The sequence below is a fragment of the Falco punctatus genome, assembly GCF_963210335.1.
Source record: "Falco punctatus genome assembly, chromosome: 10".
NCBI classification, from domain to species: Eukaryota; Metazoa; Chordata; class Aves; order Falconiformes; family Falconidae; genus Falco; species Falco punctatus.
Genome location: NC_137590.1, coordinates 35,363,655 through 35,383,054, shown reverse-complemented (window position 1 = coordinate 35,383,054; position 19,400 = coordinate 35,363,655). Strand labels below are relative to the sequence as shown.

At 41.0% G+C, this 19,400-nt stretch overlaps 2 protein-coding genes across 3 annotated transcripts in view; both read right to left on the bottom strand.

Annotated features, from left to right (window-relative positions):
• The window catches only part of LOC308070896 (mucin-5B), a 65,239-nt gene extending 60,291 nt beyond the window's left edge, over nucleotides 1-4,948 (bottom strand). For both annotated transcript variants that reach the window (XM_080405577.1, XM_080405578.1), the window contains exons 1-3: nucleotides 4,848-4,948; nucleotides 2,884-3,139; nucleotides 1,327-1,441 (exon numbers count right to left, since the gene is read on the bottom strand). In XM_080405577.1, coding sequence (XP_080261703.1) covers nucleotides 1,327-1,441; nucleotides 2,884-3,139; nucleotides 4,848-4,929 — 453 coding nt within the window. In that variant the 5' untranslated portion in view covers nucleotides 4,930-4,948. The remainder of the gene's footprint in view (nucleotides 1-1,326; nucleotides 1,442-2,883; nucleotides 3,140-4,847) is intronic.
• Nucleotides 4,949-15,453: 10,505 nt separating this feature from the next.
• Nucleotides 15,454-19,400, bottom strand: part of MUC2 (mucin 2, oligomeric mucus/gel-forming) — a gene marked incomplete at its 5' end in the record, with an annotated part of 48,253 nt that continues 44,306 nt past the window's right edge. Inside the window, 5 exon segments of the mRNA XM_080405915.1 lie at nucleotides 15,454-15,717; nucleotides 17,097-17,226; nucleotides 17,514-17,553; nucleotides 18,230-18,358; nucleotides 19,015-19,113. Coding sequence (XP_080262041.1) covers nucleotides 15,462-15,717; nucleotides 17,097-17,226; nucleotides 17,514-17,553; nucleotides 18,230-18,358; nucleotides 19,015-19,113 — 654 coding nt within the window.

Genomic DNA, 19,400 nt, shown 5'->3' with positions numbered 1-19,400 from the left:
GGCTTTTCCCCACATCAGCAGCACATGTTACAAAGCGATTCACAATAGAAAAGCACCATAGCAGAAATGCTTATTATTCATTTGTAGCAGTCTTCTGTTACAAACCTGCCATAAAACTTAACTGCAGACAGGTTGAATTTAAATAGGAAGATAATCCTCTAGCAATTGTCATTCCTAGCTACTAAGGAGCTAAATGAAGCATGCTGAACACTGGAGAAGTCCTTGGACCAGTGTCTCCCAGTATAGAGATAGTGGTATATAGGCATGTGGTACCTCTTGCAAGGTACCACAGCTTCACTCTGGGCAGGTGAGGTAACTGCTGTGAAGCTCGATGCTGTGAAGAAGCAGCTTCTGGTCATTTTTTAACCATATCTAAGGCTTTTTCTAGTCCACAGGCTAAATGGGACACTTCATAGATTTTCTAGGGGTGGGTCTGTCCAGTGTAACCTATTCTGCCCATACTTGGGGGAATAAAAAGCCAGGTTAGAACATTATTGCCTTGCTAGACAAAACTACTGCACCTAATCACTCCCTCATGCTTGGAGGGTAGTACTGGAGGTAGTACTTGGAGGTAGCACCAAAAATAGGCAGTGCTTTTCCTACAAGTGTGTCACCCTAAAAGTGTATCCACTCTACAGGTGATGCTTGTAATACTTCAGGTACTAATTAGTAGAGGGGAAGGGGGGAAGGAAATACTTCATTAAATCAGAATTTGAATACTACTTGATTGCTTCCTGATTATTTTTTCTCTATTCACCATCTACCCTCTCCCTGTCTCTCTGAACATGCAACTTTCTTTTATCTAATATCTCAGTCCTAACTGTGGAGGATAACTGTTCACACCCATTAGTGCAAATACAGTGTTGCAGAAGAGGATTATTTTGGGGTGGACACAGAGAGGGGAAGTCCCACATCGCAAGGCTTTGGAATGAGAGAGGCCACTGTCTGAACTGGCCACAGGATATTAGTTTCCCACACAAAATGTACATCAAGACAAGAGGGTAATTAACAAGTCAGAGCTGGATGGACTAGCTGTGCTGCTGCCAGCACCCCATGGAGGAAGCAGGTAACTACAGGGGTGCTATCTCCAGGGTTAACAGGGACACCTTTTGTCACATAAAATGAGTTGGGAAGGCCTGGGGGTTGTGACTCTATGCCCCTGCCCCATGAAACTACTACCTAGTTTGGTATGTCCCTACCAGCTTATGGATACAGTGATACCTCCCCTCCCCAGTCTCTTATATCAACACAGTGCCTGCGTCCAACTCTGCTTTTCATCACTGATGAGGTTCACCAAGAGAAAAACAACTAACTGGCTGTTCATACTAGGAGAGTGTCAGCCCAGTTCCACTTGAGTGTCAGGCCCAGCTTGGAAGTGACTTGGAGGTAAGTGCAGGTGTCCTCAATCAGGATGCTCTTCAAGCTGAAAGGCATGGGGATCCTGGAAATTGGAGGGAACAAAACAGATTGCATTGAAAGAAAAGACTGATGAAATTCTCTCAGAGATATAGGAAGAAAAACTAGAGCCAAAAGGAGCTAAATAAGCCATGGAGATACTCTTTTCAAAGTCAGCCTTCATCCACACAATGCATTTAATTTATGCATGATCACCTTGTCCACTGTGACTTTTTACCAACCTTAATCAACAATTTATTTTGGTCATGAGTGTGTCAATACTGCAGCCACTCAGCTGATACCAATGCAGCTCTGCTTGTTTTTATATCCTGAGGACCTAACCTTAAAGGTTATAAGAAGATCACAATACTGGGAAAATAGCCCTCCACATAAGGATGCTGCAGGTTCTTATCCCTCCAGGCTTTCTCTGACATTTGGGATTCACAAAGGTGTGAAAAGAGCTCTGTTCTGTCACTCATGTACTGATGTGACTCAGACCTACACAACTTTTTTAATCTCACCAAGACAATTACTGTTCATTTTCCCAGAGCCTGAAAAACTTAGAAAATCAGAAAATGGCTAAAAGGAGATTTCTTGCCCCTTTGATTTAAAAGATACACCTAGGCTTTGCTACTATAATTACAACTGAGTGATGCTATTCGATATTTGGTCATTTCTAGAAAGCTGTCAAGATAAGATAGCCCATATGATTACAGTTTTCTGTCCAACAAGATCATGAGGGTTTTTCCTAGAGTCAAAGCTTGCCTTGGCCCTTGGTACCTATATGCTGGGAGCAGGTCACTGCACTTCTCATGAGGGCTGCCCTTAAAATTGTGTGCGACTTTCAGCTACTGTTGAATATGACTTTTTATTTATGGAGTAGTTTTACCCTTCTGCTTGCAGTTTGCTTTCTGGTCCATTTCACATTGGAATTAAAGGTACGGATTTTGACTTCTGAAACTTCTATCTTTTGTGTAAGAAGATCACAAGGCAAGCTGTGATCTGAAAAGCAAGGCAATTTTCTAGACTAATCTATCTGGAAAGGGAAAACTTTTTCTAAAAGGATCATCTTTTTCATGAACAGCAACATACAACAGTAGGGTTACTACCACAGAAATCATGTTATGAGAAAAAAGATACAAAGTTTCTACAGAATTTTCTATAAACGAAGTGTTGATGTTATGTCCTTCCCTTCACCCCTCCCTCCCAAATCAAAGCAACATTAAGGAAACTTACACATTTTGTTTTTATAACATACATATTGCTTGTTGCTTATCATGTTGATGTTGATCCCTAGGAGATGTAGGGATGCTTCTTGTCTCTTCCACCACAATGGAGTGGACCTTTTGCAATAGCCTGTCCAAAGTGCTATCACACACAGCCATTTGCACCTCTACAGCGTAGGACCGCTTCCTAGACAGACACCTGTTGCTAATATGTAGTAAAAAACCTGCTGCACAACAAAACAACAGTATGGTCTTTACTTACTTGTTCCCATTCACTGTGATGCCTGTCTCCTTCACCTCCAAGATCACTCCATCAATGATGACAGTGAAGTAGACCAAGAAGTTATTCTTGTCACTGCGCCTGATCTGGATGTTAAAGTCCTGGTAGCTGTCATTGCAGTGTGAAGCGAAGACGTATGTGCAGGTTCCAGGAAAATTGAACTTAACATGGTCAAATGTATGAAAGTGGAAATTGCCCCAGGTAGCACACTCACTCCTACTGACAGTAGAGACCTGGACTAAAGAAAGAAGTCATAGGAGGGGAGCTTAGAAATTCATCCCACATGAGGTTCTCTTTTTTGTTGAAAGACATTAAAGGAGAGATTTTCAAAGGCAAAAATGTTAACCCCTGGAAAATACTAGTTTGTGAGAAGGAGTTTCTTCACACTGAACTTTTGAAGTCCATGCCAGAGATACCTCCAACATAAGAAGATGAGCCCAGGCTCCTTTGAAGTTAAGAGTGAGAAGCAGAAGAGGTTCAGCTTCCCCACCTTACATACCTGCCTAGGAAGAACATGCTCTAAGACTGCATGTTTCTCTCCATTGTCTATAAAGGTTGCTGAGGGGTGCCCATGTAGAATGGCACCCGTTGGCATTTATACGTTAGATACCTTTACACTGTAGATATCTAAAGTAAAGTGAGGGGGATCCCATCCTGCCTGCCTAAATCTCATTTCTGCTTTTGTATTCCTGCTTCTTAACACAGGCAAGAGTTTGGTCCAAAGCCTTGAACGGAATCCCTTCCAGGAGATACCACAGGTGGCGTGACCCTGCAGCAAAATGGCAGCTGCTGATCTCAGCGGTTAAGGCTGCCACCAGCTGCAACAGTCAGCTCAGAGCTAGTTTCTCATCTCAACCAGAACTCATGCCTTAGACCTCTGAGCTGTACCTCTGCTGAAGGTATTGACACGTACTTCAAGTGCATAGAAGACATCGCTTCAAAAAGTAGTGTTCACACCACTGAGCTGCACAAAGCCAGTATGAATCACCTTGAACTAAATAAGCTTGCTACAAAATGCTTTTAGCATTTCTTCCAGGCCCATCTGAAAGACTGACAAATGAAAAAGGGCAAATTTCTTTATGTTGTTTATGTAGCGTGTTTAGGAAAATCAATATAGTAACATCCACCACAGATCAAATAAAAACCAGTCATTAATGTACCCAGTGAACTCTAAAATATTATTAAAATATTCTTACCTAATAACCAGCAAGGGAACACTGAAAAATTCAGAACTTGATGTTAGAAATGGGCAACACAAACTCGAGTGCCAAGAAGTCCTTACAGAAACAGCTTTTTAAAGTGACTCTTCAAAAATTTGCTTTAGGTGTTTGCAGCACTAAAGTGGATTATGGTGATCTAGCACTTTTGTACACAATAATGAGGGGAAACTAGAAAGTTTGGTGATTCTTGGAAGTGGAGTTACTAGAATTACTAAGACAGCAATAACTGTCACATTCATTGTTAATGCATTAAGCAACTGGGAGAAGATGAAGACATTCAAAACTAAACCAGGAGGTAACAGTGCAGCAGACCACAAAGACTGTGATTACTCCTAATGCAGTATTTCACACTGGGCAGTCAAGCCTAGCAGGCACTACAGTAACATACTTCTATAGAGACTGCATGTGAAATGTGTTGAAAAGGATGTCACTTTTTTATTTTTTTTTTTTTTAATGATGCAAACTGTATCCAGAGAGTATCCTCTTTCAAGATTAGACACTTAGGACATCAAACAGTTGATAAACTACCTAGTACTGAAAGAAAAAAAGTAAAATACTTAAATCATTACATTAAGAATGAAACTGTACAATGTTAAACAGTATCTGGTATGTCTACAGCTCTTACATGAATATGTTACATATTTTCATTTGACAACTCTATTTGTCACCTATGGAGAGCAACATTTAAGCAAATAATTTGAGAATTAAGATACTTTCTTTTCTTACCTATCTGAACAGGTTCTTTGCCCTTACAACAACTCCAAATTAGGCAGAAGATCCAAAATGACCTCCACTTTTTTATTTCCATCTTGCCATGAAGCGGTAACTTGAAAATCCTTCCAGGGGAGTGTTTTTTTCTTGGCTTATAGGCAGATTTTTATAGTCCAGGAATTTGGCGTGAGAACAAAACACCGATGGCAGGGTCCCCGAAAGGTGGAGCTTCATTCAGTTTTCTTTTGGTGGTTCGTGTTTAGCACCCAGCAACCTTCTGTCTTTCAGATTAGACAGGTATCTAGTTCTCTTCCTTTCTGCAGAGACAGTGCTTTCTTATTTCCTTTCTTTAATACAGGTCCCCCAGCCCCCAACACCTACAGTGTAGCTTTTTCTTTGGCAACAATAGTTTTCTTTTTCATAACATCTGATTAGTAACATGCAATCATTGCCCTCTTTTAGAGCTTTCATCTGACTTGCACATCAGCAGTGTCCCCCAGCTCAAGAAAAAGTGTTCGTTGACTCTGCTAGCTTGATGGTGACTTCTCAAAGTTAGAGCAAAAAATATTGTAAGGTCAGGCATAATATATGGTCTATATAGAGCAAAAACTTTAGGCAGCAGGGCAATGTCCTTTAAGAAGTGTATCCAAAATATCTTACAAAAACCACCAGAGTTTTACTGCTTCAACAGATGAGGAATGGCATTAGTCTACAAAGTGCAAACTTCTTACCTCTATTGTACAAATGGGATTTAATTGCACCAGTCAGACATGGGAATTTGTTCCTTATGCACACAAAGGTGGTGCTTTCTCCAAACTGCATAAGGGAGCAGTGCCCAAGTCCCACCAAAAGGTAGACACAATTCATTCCTTCACGTCCTCAATTATGCTGCTGTAAAAGGGTCTCTTGGTGCTATCAGAGTGCTTCAATACCCGATCACATACCCATGAACAATTCAGCAGGCTCAGTGACGTCCTACATTCCACTGTAGGACAATTCTTAGATATCCTGTCACAGGTGATTGACGTCAGTAATTTTAGGGTCTCTTTTAGAGATTTACTTGCTCTGTTGGCACAAGCTGGCCTTGCATTTCTTCACCTTATCCATGCTGTGGGAGAACTGCTTCTGACACAGAGCAAGCCTCTCAGCTAGTCCCAGCAAATCAAACATGGATAACAGGCGTTCCCACATTGTCAACTGCTCCAGGCCTCTTTGGGAATACACTAATGCCAGAATGATCACCTGTAGTAAATGGGCACAAACACAGTTTAAATTGGATTTAGGTTTCGCCTTTTTTCCAACTTTTCAGGCTGAGCGTGTCCATGCACTCACCGGGGCATACACATGCCATTTTGTCTGGTTGGCAGACAATAAGCTGGTCCTTGAGAACTGCATCTTGCTCACTGCTTTACCAAGCTTCCTGACGCTTACAAAGTGTCCTAAAGCTGACCCACTGCTTCTTTCAGCTGTTCTCCTGCACAGTTAGGAGCCACTTGCTAAGCGGCTTAAAGAATTGCAGGTGCAAATGTCTGCCAGATGAAGATTTGCTGCTGCTGTCACTCTTAAGAAAATCCTGCACTAGCGGGCAAGAGCATTGTGTGGTATATGAAACATGAGTTCATGTTACCCCTTTCCCACTGTCCATGTCCCATTAATTCTATTGTCAGTCGCACTTGAGACAGGGCACAACTGGAAGGTAAAGTCTGTTCTTGAAGCCCTGACATTTTGGCTGGAATACAGAACCAACAGACTTTATGGCACCAGTGATGGAAGTAATAGGTTTCTGCTGCTTTTCCTTTTAATCACGACACATCTTCTCTGCTGCTCTCCATCGAAATAGTTACAAAGTAAACCAGCAGAGTATCTAGCAGATAAATCGAACCATGAGAATATGACATTGTAGGGTGATCTGAAATTGAATACAGTGCAATAGTAACACTCAAATTTAGCGGATTTCCATAATAACTTTCAGACTGAGTTGTTGTTCAGGCCACAGAACAGTGTTAATGGCAGGTGTGGGGAAGTGCTGTGAAGCCCAGGAGAAAAAGCACGTAGGTCAGTAGACCACAGACACTGACAAAGCAAACTTAGTTGAGGCTAAAGATAGAAAGCTGAAACCTATTAACTTTCCCAAATAAAAGCTAGCATCCAAATGCAGAACTCTGCTGAGATAGTCAATTTATTTTAACCATGGTCGTCTTCCTTTCCCATTCCCACCCAGCCACTCAAGACACCTATTTCATTCATACTGGTATGACAACACAAAAACCAGGATTCTAGAAACATGATTCCTGACCCTAGAAAAAAATAATTTTATTCCTAGCAGACAGCACAAAACCAGTAGGAACCACACATGAACTACTTGCCAAAGATACCCTTCAGGTTGCAGTAATCCTTAGATGACAAAGACGTGGTGAGGCTGACCACTGCAACTCCCACCCATTTGTCTTCTACGTGTGGGATGGTTCAGGGGCATGGTGAGGTGGGCAGGAGGGATGAGCTAAGGCATGATTTTGCCCTGCAAGCCCCACTTAGCATTTAAAGGCCTGGGAAGAGCATGAACAGCACATGTTAAAACTGTGTTCAAGGAACAGACAGAATAAAGCAAATAATTCATTGAACCACCATCCATTTATGCTCCACTCTGCAAAGAAAGTAATATCAGTCCTCTGGGATCCTCCCCCGAGAAAAGCAAAAGCACATCTCTTGCTACTCAGAGAAACAGGAAACCCAGCCCTCTTGCTCTGTACGTAGCCATTTTCTTACCTCTGCTTGTCTGCTCTGTCATTTTTGCCATTCCTTTGCCATTTCTCAGGGAGCAGAGTTCCTGTCAGTGACTAACCAGAGCTATTTCTGGTTTCTCCACAGAGTGCTGGCTACACTCCTTAGAAATCACTGGATGCCTCAATCCCCTGCAATGATTTCAAGGCTACTGTCAGGGGAAGGTTATTTGCATTCAAATGAAGTTTTTATATTCAAGTGTGGCAACACTGAGGTTTTCAGAAGAAGTACAGGGTAGCTTTTCAGAAGGAAAGTCAGACTTGACAGGGAGCTCCTGAATATGTTGATCACTTACCACTGAATCATTGCTATTGCAGGCACACAGGTTATAACTATTCCCCCTGCAGCGACATACTGGGATTAATAACTCTTCCCTTTATTGGGCCCTGCAGCATAAGAGGCCTTCTCTCTGCTGCAGCTGTACTAGCAAAAAGAACAATTCCTCTTGGCCCCTTTACAGCCCATTTCATGGATCATTTGCCATTAAAGGGTATGTGATTTTAGTAAATACAATAGGTAAATATTAACTCGGCTTCTTTATCACCACTGACTCACTGGAGATAAACTGTCACAAAGCTAATGTAATACCATGACTCACATCTCATATTTTTTGATACAAACCTGGTAAAGAGGCACTCAGACTGGGGGCACCTGGTTTTTTAACGGCATTCATAGCTAGCCACTGCACTGAAGCTTGGCAGTTGCATTTGTACTCTTCTGTCAGAAGATGATCCCAATCATACTGTAAAACATGAAGTCTACCAACACTTTTGTAGCACACCATCCTGGGTCAGGGCAAGCACGGGTGGGGTTCAGCTTGGAAATCCTCCAATATTCCAGTTCATTTCAGGCAAAGCTGTTACTGCTTCTTCAAATGTGAATCCACTATAAAATAGTGTTTTACAAGCACTGCCAGGTAACAACTCTAGAGAAATGATGTGTACTTCATTAACAAGGTAAAGTTAGCTAGGAAAAAAGATTAATTTGGATTTGGTATCAAGCCTTCTTGTGCCTATAATACACGATAAAAACATCTGAAGTTAACTTGGCAAAATATTTTACAGCACTAATTTGCACATTGTAAATTGCTAGAAGAATTCAAGAACAACATGTATTATATTTTTATCCTTGGTATAATCCCATAGAATTTAGGAAATTCACAAAGATTTATTGGATCCATCAGGTCTGCATCCACCACACAGTTTGAAATGGCTGGCAGTAAGCATAAGGTGATCTGTAATAGGTAGAGGAAAAGCAGGGAATGGATCTCTGTCATTAATTGTTGATTAAAATACATGAAGAATGCCTTCAGTATTTTAATTTGGATAGGAGAAGGTTTGGTGTTTTCTTACATGTTGCCCTAGAATGAACACAAAGCTCATCTTGCCGTAGGATTCCTTGACTTTTCCTGAACTAATCAAGGGCATTAGTTACTCCTCTTCACAAGGAATCCGTTCAACTGCTCTTTCCTCACCCCCTCCCTTTTTTTTTTTTTTTTTTTTTTTTTTAAGATGATGTAGATCTTTCAAAATCCACATACAAGGAGTAATGATGACATGGCTGATTGGTCTTTGTGCACACAGGTCTCATTGACCTATTGGCACTTCCTCACGTAAGAAAGACTCCCTGCATAGAAAATCATTTCATCAGGAGGTTGAGCCCTTCAGCTTTTTCTACTTGAAAGAGTTTTCTTTAAACAACTTTCCCGGTGAAAAACATGGAGTAGCAGAACAAAGGGAACCCAGGGCCCCACATGGGGATGGATATGAACATTCTACTTTAATAATTAGAGCTTTATGAGTTTCAGGCCAGAGAAGACTCTATGATATTTTTTAAAAGCAATTTATTATTCCACAGATGCCAAAACAATTCAGAAGAAGTCACTGCATACTTAATACTGAAGTGTGTATAACCCTGATATTACATGAAATTACATACCCGGTAATGATCACCATGACTGAAAGTTACTGAAAACCAAAAGAAATGTAGAGAGATGGGGCAGAGAACTGGTTGAGGTGAGAAGCTAAGCAACCTTGGTCTGTTTTTTTTTCCTAAATTGGACTTAGACTATGTCCTTGTTAAGGACTTGATCTAAAATTCTGTCAGAGCATTTCTACTGCACTCATGTGATCATTCTGAAATGAACCATGATTTTTTGCAGTAAGCAGCTAACTCTTATATGTCACCCAAGTTCAGAGCTTGCCTTGCCTTGAACACTGTAGTCACTAAAACCAAAGCAGTATTGTAGATGGCTGAATACCAATTTTCTTCTAAATTCAAATGACTATCCAGAGGAAGGAAAACCAAGACAAATGGGACCAGTCTTTCCCCAGGCTTCTGCTTAGCACATTGAGAAAGTTAGAATTAGCCACCCAGTATCTAGCTGCCCCTAGTGTGCTGTGTTCAGCTTAGGCTCCATGCATTTTTAAGGAGAAGAATGAGCTTACAGCTCTCATAGATGCTGCAAACGAAGTGCAAGAAGTGCTCAGCTACACTAGTCCAAAGGGACAGGCTATTGACATTTCGCTGCTGTGTCAGGTCACAGGCATTGTGTAAAGACACATTCTTTGACCACAGTTCCTGTTGCCTTTTGTAACTGCTTAAGAGAGCTGCATGAAGAAAGGTGCTCCTTCCCAACCCCAGGTCTGCCCTACTTTCTCTCTACTTCATTTCTGCCAAATAGGGTAGATGTACGTATGTTGCTTCACTTTCTATCTGAGGATTCTTTTCCACCTTGCTCCCCACATACATGCTAATAAATCTGTGGTGCTTCTCTTATCATTAAGTCAGACTGAGATCAATGGAGTAGCTTCTTCTCTGGGTGAAGATTAGCATTTGTGTGACTAACTGAATTAGGCTCTCAGGACCAGTCCTTGGTTTTAGCCCTCAAAGTAAACAAGAAAGTTTTCACCTGTCAAATGTACCATATAACATGACCAGAAGCAAATGTACAGAATGATTCTTACAAGCTACTCTTTGTAAGAGTAACTGCTTATCACTGGAAGATCTGTGATTTCCTGGAACTGGGGAAGCTCAATGGCAGTTGGGAGAACCATTTCTTTGGCAGATGGTAGAAAGGAGCTTAGCCAAAAGCATAGCAAAAGTGACATAAAGTGTCTTCTGTCTTTACACCACTCTGCAACAGAAAGATGTTCTGATATGGAAGTTGTTGCTCTGAAGCAATATAAGAAATACATGATGTATTTTTTATAGTAACACTATGTTTTATGAGTTTTTTCAAAGCCATGGAATAAGGGAAAAAATTACAGCAGTGGTTTTCACTGTTCTAGAGACTAGTTTGTGAAAGGATTTCAAGCATTTTACATATGAATGCTGAAAAACAGGAACATTAAAGGAAGTCCAGGTTGAACATACCAGATTTTAAAAGGATGATGCTGAAAAAGAATTTACAGGATTTTCTACATTCGTGATGGGAATATGGCTTGTGTAGCCTGGTTGGAAGTTAGTCTGGGAGGTTGCCAGTTAAGATCACAGTTATTTGAGGTAGTCTGAAAAGATTTGAGTTAATTTAGGAAATTTGGCCTAGGAAGAGGGCTGCATACCTTGAAGAATTTGTTCTGCCTTAAAACACTCCTACCCCTCAAAGCTTCTGGTGGGAGATGAAATCTCAGAAATTTTCTATCAGTGTTACAGCTATTTAAATGTATTTCAGTTTTTGTGGGACCTAAAGTTCACAAGAGTTTTCTTTCCTATGGTCTTACAGTTTGTAAGTCTATTTGTGCCTCTTTTCCCAGTATCTGCTTGCTTTGCTACACAAGCTTAAACAGTGTATAACAAGCACAGTAACTACATGATTATTTACTTAGGGCTTTGCCTTTGCTGAAGTCCTTTCACTGGGGCTTGTGTGCAGAGTTGCATGTGCTTAGTTCAGTGAAGTGTGGTTTAACAAAGTACAGTCTAACAGTAAATTACTGAAAATTTCATCTTACCCTTCCTCTTATACAGCACAAAATGATAATGTTACACTATGTAGCTATATCACTAAACAAGGTAGTTATTAGATCAGAAATCCCTACCTTGTATCATTTTGGGGAGGGTTCTTCTTGGTTTGCATGTAGCTTTTTCCTACCCTTCTGAATCCCATCTGCCACACCTCAGATAGCAGCAATTTTTCCATATCGCTAACAAGCATTTTCCTTTCTGCCCCTGGTGTTTTCAAAACACTTGTCTAGTAACAGTTCATAAAACTGTGCTCACTTTATCAACAAATCTGAGAACTCCATTGTAACTCCAGATGAAGGTTCTCACTATATTACTGTAGAGTCATATGAGCAACACTGAATTTCCAGCACACCTCCAGGTAATTAGGAAGAAATTGTCTGAGCTTCACATTACCTTAGAGAAGACTGCAACTGGGAATGAAACCCATGTATGTCCACCTATAAGGTACATGCCACAACCACTTTGCTTCCAGGGAAGTATGCAACCCACCACAAGGAAGGCTCAGGGTGCATCTAAGGGGATACTTGTGCGTATCCCCCCTCAAGTGGGCCACAGTGCAACAGGACAATGGGCTTTTTCCTTTTGCTTATTAGAGTGGCTAAGCGTGTCAAGTGCTGCACTGGAGGCCCTCAGCTGCAGTGCTCTTTACTCCTGTAGTAACAGCACCCACCCTGAGCTGCAGCCAACCCACTCAGGTTTGCTCCAGCATTTGGCAGTGGTCTCCTACAGCTAGCTCTATGCCGTGAGGAGCTTCCTGTGAGTCCACAGCTTCCTGGGAAGGATTTGCTTCAGTTCCCTGCTGACTTGGAGGAGCCTGCACCTGAGGCAAGGACTCAAAATCACAGCCTCTGGCAACCAAGACAATAATCATGTTACAGGTAAATCCTAGCCCCAGCCTGTACTGGGGAATTTCAGCCAGCCCATTTAAGCCCTTCCTGCCCTTAGGGAAGGCAGCTATAAAGCCATGAGGTTTTTCTTTTTGTTTTGTTCACCAGAATCTCCAAGCAGGTTCAAGCACTTCTTTGAGGGCCTCAGGGACATGTTCAAACCCCAGGCTTAGAGGAACTCTTCTCATCTCTTCCTCAGGGACATTATCACGAAGTGAAGCCAAACCAAGCAGCTGTTGGGAGACCAAGAGCTAGGACCCTGGCTTTTTGTATCTTCAAGGGCTGTGTGGTAGAAGTCCCAGTTACCTCCCAAGAAGGCTTCCTTTTTTTTCAAAGCAAAACTAAAACTGCTAAGTAACTGGAGATGAAGAAAAAGAAACAAACCAAACAGAAACCCTTTGCCACCAATGAAAGTGGGAGTCTAGACAGAAAGTCTAACACAAGATGAACGCAGGACTCAGCCATGGAGACGTGACAGTGTTTTAGCCACTCTGCCACCAGCTGAACTCGGCTGGGGCTCTTGCTACTGCTCCCTCCTTGCTAGACTCCAGGCGATGATGAAATTCCTGGAGAACTGAGTCATTCTTGGAGGACAGAGGCAGTCAATCCCATTCCCTTCCAGCACCAATGCTTTTTGTGAAGCTGCCAGTGCCCCTTGCAGAAGGTTTTGCCTGGGAGACAATGGGATCAGAAGGTTCCACCATCTCCTCTGAGCCCCTAAAGGGCTGTCATTGCCTTGTGAGAGAGTAAGAGATTTTTTCAGTTTTCCCTCTGGGTTTTCCAGATGAATCTCTGCTTGTGACCTGCAGAGCAACAGCTCTTGCTTAAGAAACAAAATGCTCCATGGGGTGAGGTAGGACAGGTTTCCATTTATTTCCAAGAGGATTGTAAGAAGGAGCAAAAGTGCTGCTCACTCCCTGCTACTACTAGTCTCCTTGTAGGGATACACAGTTAAAGCTTCTTTCCTTTCTTTCTTTCCACAAGACTATCTGCGGATTTCTCAGCTGGAAAAAGTTCAATCTGTTTAACTTTGTCATCCAGTTCCAATGGAAATACAGGTGCAAAGTGAACTGCAAAGTTCTGAGGTGACTAAGAGTGCAGAAAGGGGTGGAGGTTTGACACGTACAGTTTGACCTAGAACTGCCAAGCACTTGTAAGTAAGAATTCTCTGACAGCATCCACTTGGGAGCCTGCTTATGTGCAGCACTGACCCAGCACTAAAACTGAAGGGGCTGCTATGATCCAGACCACTGTAAGGAACACCATCCTGTGCACGCATGTAAATCCCTGTCAGAATAATTTTTTTCCAGTGCATACAAGTGTCTGTGTGGAAATAGGAGCACTCATTCTTCTCAGTGGTAAAACCCTTTACTTGAAGTACAAAATCCCTTTTGGAGGCAGCTTGCTTTTTTTGTGTCTGGAGTGATGTAACATTCTTAGCTATAGACTGCCCTGCAGTGGCAAAGCCAAAATCTGCAGCCTTACTGTCTTTTATACAGGATCTTTTGAATCCCTTATTTAGAAGTAGTTTGCTCATCACCAGAGGGGACAGAAAGAGCCCATGCAAACTACAGAACAAATGAAAAAAATTAAGCAAGGGAGATTTTAGCCTTCAGTGTAAATATGATATGCAGCAAAATGCCACTATTGACTTGGAATATTTTATCTCTTTTTCAATAGGAATCAAGGCAGATTTGATCAGACCTTGTATCTGCTGTCTCCAGAAGCTATCTGCTGACTTCACCTACCTCTCCCCCTCCTAGAGAAACTATCTTTCTAAGCATAGTGTTCTAAAGAGGCAAAACTTCTGGAGTTTCATTTTCTGTACTTTCCTACCAGTGTCTGCATTCTAAGGTGCCACACATTTGGCAGGGCTAGCAGCAGCACAAAATGGTGCCACCAATTCTTTAGGTAGTAAAAATGTCTGTATTCAGGTTGGCTGTGACTCAAGCAGTTACTTTAAGTTCTCAGAAGGTTAAAGCACAGTTAGCTTTCATTAACAGAGAAACAGAGACAATATAATACCAAAAACAATTTTCACACACAACAGAAGGTGTGGATTACCCTCTTTGTACTTCAGATGGTTCAAGAGAGATGTCCATTTTACCTAATCTCCTTCATCTTGCCTCACAGTAAGGCCAGATGAACCGGCACTTCAGAAAACAATTCAGCTAAGCTCCTTTGGATATGTCCTTTGTTGTGGGACAAATGAATGTCAAAAATGGTTATTTCTCTTTGTGTCCTGTAGAGAAAGCCTAGGATTATATAGCTCAGAGATGGGCATCTGTTTTGCAAAAGTTGGAATGTGGAGGGCTCTTGCTGTAGTACTAATTATATATCCCTCAAGAACTGTAAATGAACTTCATGCTCCCATAGCTGAGGGACTACTTTCTTAGTGAAAATATGTAACTGTGATGAACTGAGACAGTTCTAACATACAGAGCCCTGCTAAAATAAGATCTGGCGCTGAACTAGAAGTTTCTTTGAGTCATCCTTCACATCAATCACTTCATGATCATTATTCAACTTTGGTTTTGTTCTGGCAGACAGCATCAACTTCTGCCCCATCTTACATGTTGGGTCCTCCAGACAGTACCTTCTGATATTTCAGCTTTTAATGAGCCAGAAACACATACCCCAAAAATTTAGGAAATACTTCAGTTGACTTATGGTAACTTGAAAAAGAACTTTTCTTCTCTTTTAAAACTCAGGCTCATCAAGACAGCATGTGAATAAGTACAAAATCCATGTTTTTTGAAGTGTGCTTTTAATCATTCAGAGAAAATAAGCTGATTATAAAAGGACCCTAAAGGTTATATTCTTGCAAGTGCACAAAACTGTGTTCTTATTTTGTGCACAAATAAATAGAACACTGTTAAAAATAATCAGAGAACAAACAGGATAAAGTAACAGGAACAGTGAAAAGTTCCAAAGTAGTCAAGGAAGATGAGACTGGTGCATAGTCCTTTTAGGTGACTGCCGCTAGGTTTTTTCCCCTTCATTTTGATGTCAAGCTGATGGCCCTCTTGATACGGTTCAGAGTGCTTGCCTTGTCATTTTCTTCTGTGCTCTGCGACTCACTGGACTGTGAGCTGCTGCATTCAGTCTCTTGACAGCTGCAGCTTTCCACGTATATATACTTATGTGAAATCGAATGCCCAGTGGGGCATTTCAGTTCCACTTCCCTCACAGAAGTCCTTGATTCCTTGCAGCAGGAACAGCTGTGGTCCATAGAATTGGCCTCAGCAGAGTATCTGTTAACATGGAAAATGGCAACATTACTCTGTGCCAGAAGCCAGCATACAGAGGAAAGGGTGAACTTAGATACAGAACTCTTGTGAAAAGTTTGGAATAACATGTCCAAGAGCCACAGTTGTAGCTAATCTGACACATCAGTGGTTATAACAACATGCTTTTAAAATGCATTGCATTTGCTGAGATTTCTCTGTGATAGAACAATCAGTATTGAAGTCCTAGTAAAAAAGCCCAGTGAGTTCTAGGGGCTCAGCTTCCTTAGATTCCTCTCATCATCCCAGTGCTGATGGATGTTAAACACACCATACCAACAATTAAGGGCAGACAGAGCCCTGACATGAATAAGAAAACTGATTAGACAAGTGGCTACAATGCCATCTTCAAAACTGGCTACAAGGGCTACAGTTGCATCACGTGAATCAAAATCAGGCAGTGTTAAGAGAAGGGGAAGCAGCAGCTCTTTCTGTTGCTACCTCACAGCAAGGTATTTTTTGCAGCCTTGCGTTCATCAGTTTCTCAAGCACCATTCCTAACCTGCAGAATCTCTCAACATGAGGCTACAAACTGTGTCAAGAGCCATCTTTTCCTTGTATTTGTGTGCAGAGGTAACTACAGCAAGACTCTTAAAATCATAAGGTATTTCAAAATACTAATGAACCCCCTGGCCAATCGGGGTTCAATCTGAGACTAAAGATCAGTTTCCTCCCACGTAGGATGCCCTTTGGCATACTCAGTGATAGGCAGCAAATTACAGTTTCTTTGGGGAGTTAGAGTTATGTTTTTACAGTGTTTTAATGGCTCAGTACCAGGTGTCCTACCAGCCACTTTCTCATAGCCACTTTCTTACAGATTCTCTCATTTCAGAGGAAACTGTACAGTGAAACTACTCTGCTAACACCACCCCTAAAGCATTTGTTTTCTGATTTCTTTACTGTATAAAAATTGCCCGTGTTTGAATCTTCCTTTAAAAGATGTATGTGTATTTCATTTTATATGTTAATTATTGAGAAGCAGCTTTTCAGCTTATGAGCATCAGGTCTGGCTGCTCTCTGAGCTCATTACAGGAAGTAATCCATGTTCTTTTGTGATAATTTCTAGCCAAGGTGGCCTGACACAAATGACAGACAAGCCAGCTCTTAATGGATGAATAAACCTTACCATAGCTATCTGAATCCCAAGGCAATTTAATACACTTTTCTACTTTGTAATAAGATGAATCAACTGTTCAATCAGAGGTTTCATGATTTTGTGCTCATGATTTAGGGAGCTGATAGTTTCAGGTCTACCACTCCATAGCCTACCTATTTATTGTTCCTTTTATATAAACAAGCTCCGTGCCAGCAGAATTCAAATCTTATTGTCTGATCAGTTTACTTACAGTGAGAAGGTTCCACATGTTCCTTCACATTCAGTCATAACAACTCTGTTCACAGAACGGCAGCCCTTATAGAGGATAAAGTCTTTTCTTTGATGGACAGCACACGGTGCGGGACTATCCAGAGGTGCACCTATAGAGAAAGATCATAAAAAACTTTCACTGAAAGTAGCTCCAGAAGTTCCTTGCAGTTCAGCACTCTCAGGGCTTCACTAGGGCAATCAAAAGAAGTGTCTTAAGTGGTCTTTCTGCTTCACTTTAAACTTTCCCAGAGAGATCAGTCAATGCTTGGAATAACAAACAAATATAGGAGAACCTATTTAAATACAAACATATCAACCTCCATGGCTGGAAAATGGGCTGATTTAAGAGGAAAATTGATTCTCTGTATTGTTGATTCAGGTACACTGGCATACTTACAAGTTTTGCAACAGCCGTTAGGTAAGAATGTAATAGTTCCCTAAAAGAACAAAGAAATAGGAAATAAAACATTATTTTCTTTCCCTGTATTACAGAGACTTTTAGGCCAATAACTGAGGAGAGCAATTCCTCAATGGCTGGAAATAACCAGTGAAAACTGTAGCATTGGTGCGAATAAACAAAGATAATGGTCTCTTCCAGACTTGAAATCTATTAATTTACAAAGGATTGTGGAAATAAAGATAATTGCTTTGTAGGAAGTCTACAGTTAACATCATGCAATTTTCCCTCAGAAACAATTCCAAAAAATGTTTTCTTAAACACTTCTCTATTTGAATAGGAAGTATGCATGGTGTTACTGGCAGCCTACTGACTGAATAGCTTGTGTTTCTGTAAGATTCAAGAAAACACGGTTCTTGTTCAGAAAGGACCCCGCAGAAAGCAGTCAGCAAGGACTTTGTACCTCAGTGCTGACCAGTGTTTTGGCGACTGAGAGACAGCTGCCAGCTATAAGCCTTGAACTCTCACTCAGGTATCTTATTTTATACACTCTAGAGGTCTGCATGGATGCAGCAGAAACTTTTGTCCTTGGGACTGAGCAACTTTGGTGAAAGGTTGTCAGAGCTTAATTTGACTTTTGTTGCTAGTTAGGTGGTTGAACTAAACTGAAGTAATCTATGCATTGAGTAAAAGGTAAGTTTTCCGTATTTACTTACAGGTTTGCAGCTTTTCTCACTGAATGCTGGGCAGGTAATCTCAGATGTGGAGGAGATAAGCTGGTTGTGGACATTTACACAGCTATAAATGGTGCAGTTGTTGTAAGGATCACTTTTAAACTCTCCAGGCTGCAAGTGAAATACAAAATTTAATAAGGAAAGCTGAAGGGAGCTCAGACCAAAATTTTCCTGCCCTCTGACAATGACTTTCCTCCTGTTTACTAATGAATTATTTTTAGGATAACAGTAGTTTTGGATAAATATTATTACATGTATTGCAATATGCCATATGTGGAGAGAATCTTCAGTTTTACATGGGATTTCCCTTGTAAAAGAAAAATCCCTCTGAAGTATGTAGGGTACATTAGAGTTATTAACGAAATCATCAGTGCCAATGGATTTTGCCTAAGGAAAGCTAAACTGTTATACGGTAATTAAGAACAATCCTAAACTTCCACCCTACAGAGGCAATAAAATTGTTTCATATTCAGGCTTTACTAGTGCAGAAATCCAGTAATATAGAAAAGCCCAAGCTTGCAGACACTGCAAGAAAACCCCTTCCAATGGTATTGGATTAGTCATTCCAGGAAGTTTCTTCCAGAAAATTTGATTTCATGTGCCCTTCCTTCAGGCCAAAACATTGTAGATCAGCTTTGCTTTAGGTAAGCCTCTGACCTTTCAGGTGCAAACTTACACTAAGTCTCATCTCTGACAAGATGATGTTCCCGCTCTGGAAGAGGAACTTTACAAATTAGGTAGAGACATAAAATGTAGAGCATACTTACACTCAAGACAAGATCAAAATTGTTTCCTGTATGTATAACACACTTAGTCTGCACACATCTTCCACAACATTCACCTTTCACTGGCTGAAGTTCATATCCCTAGATATTAATTAAAAATGAAATCACTATGATGGATGCATTTTTGAGAAACAAATGAAGACATACTAACCCATTAATTGATTATGCTTTGAAGTGCACTCTACAGATTTGTGCCCTTCTATGTTCCAACCCAACAGAAGACAAGTAATAAAAGACAGCTATAGATGGAATAAATTAAAGCACTATATTAAATATGCCTAATAATTAAATATCACTCTATTAAGTGCTCTGCAGAAATTTCCCAGCTAATCTTCCCAATGTGAAATGAATACTGTAAGATACACAGG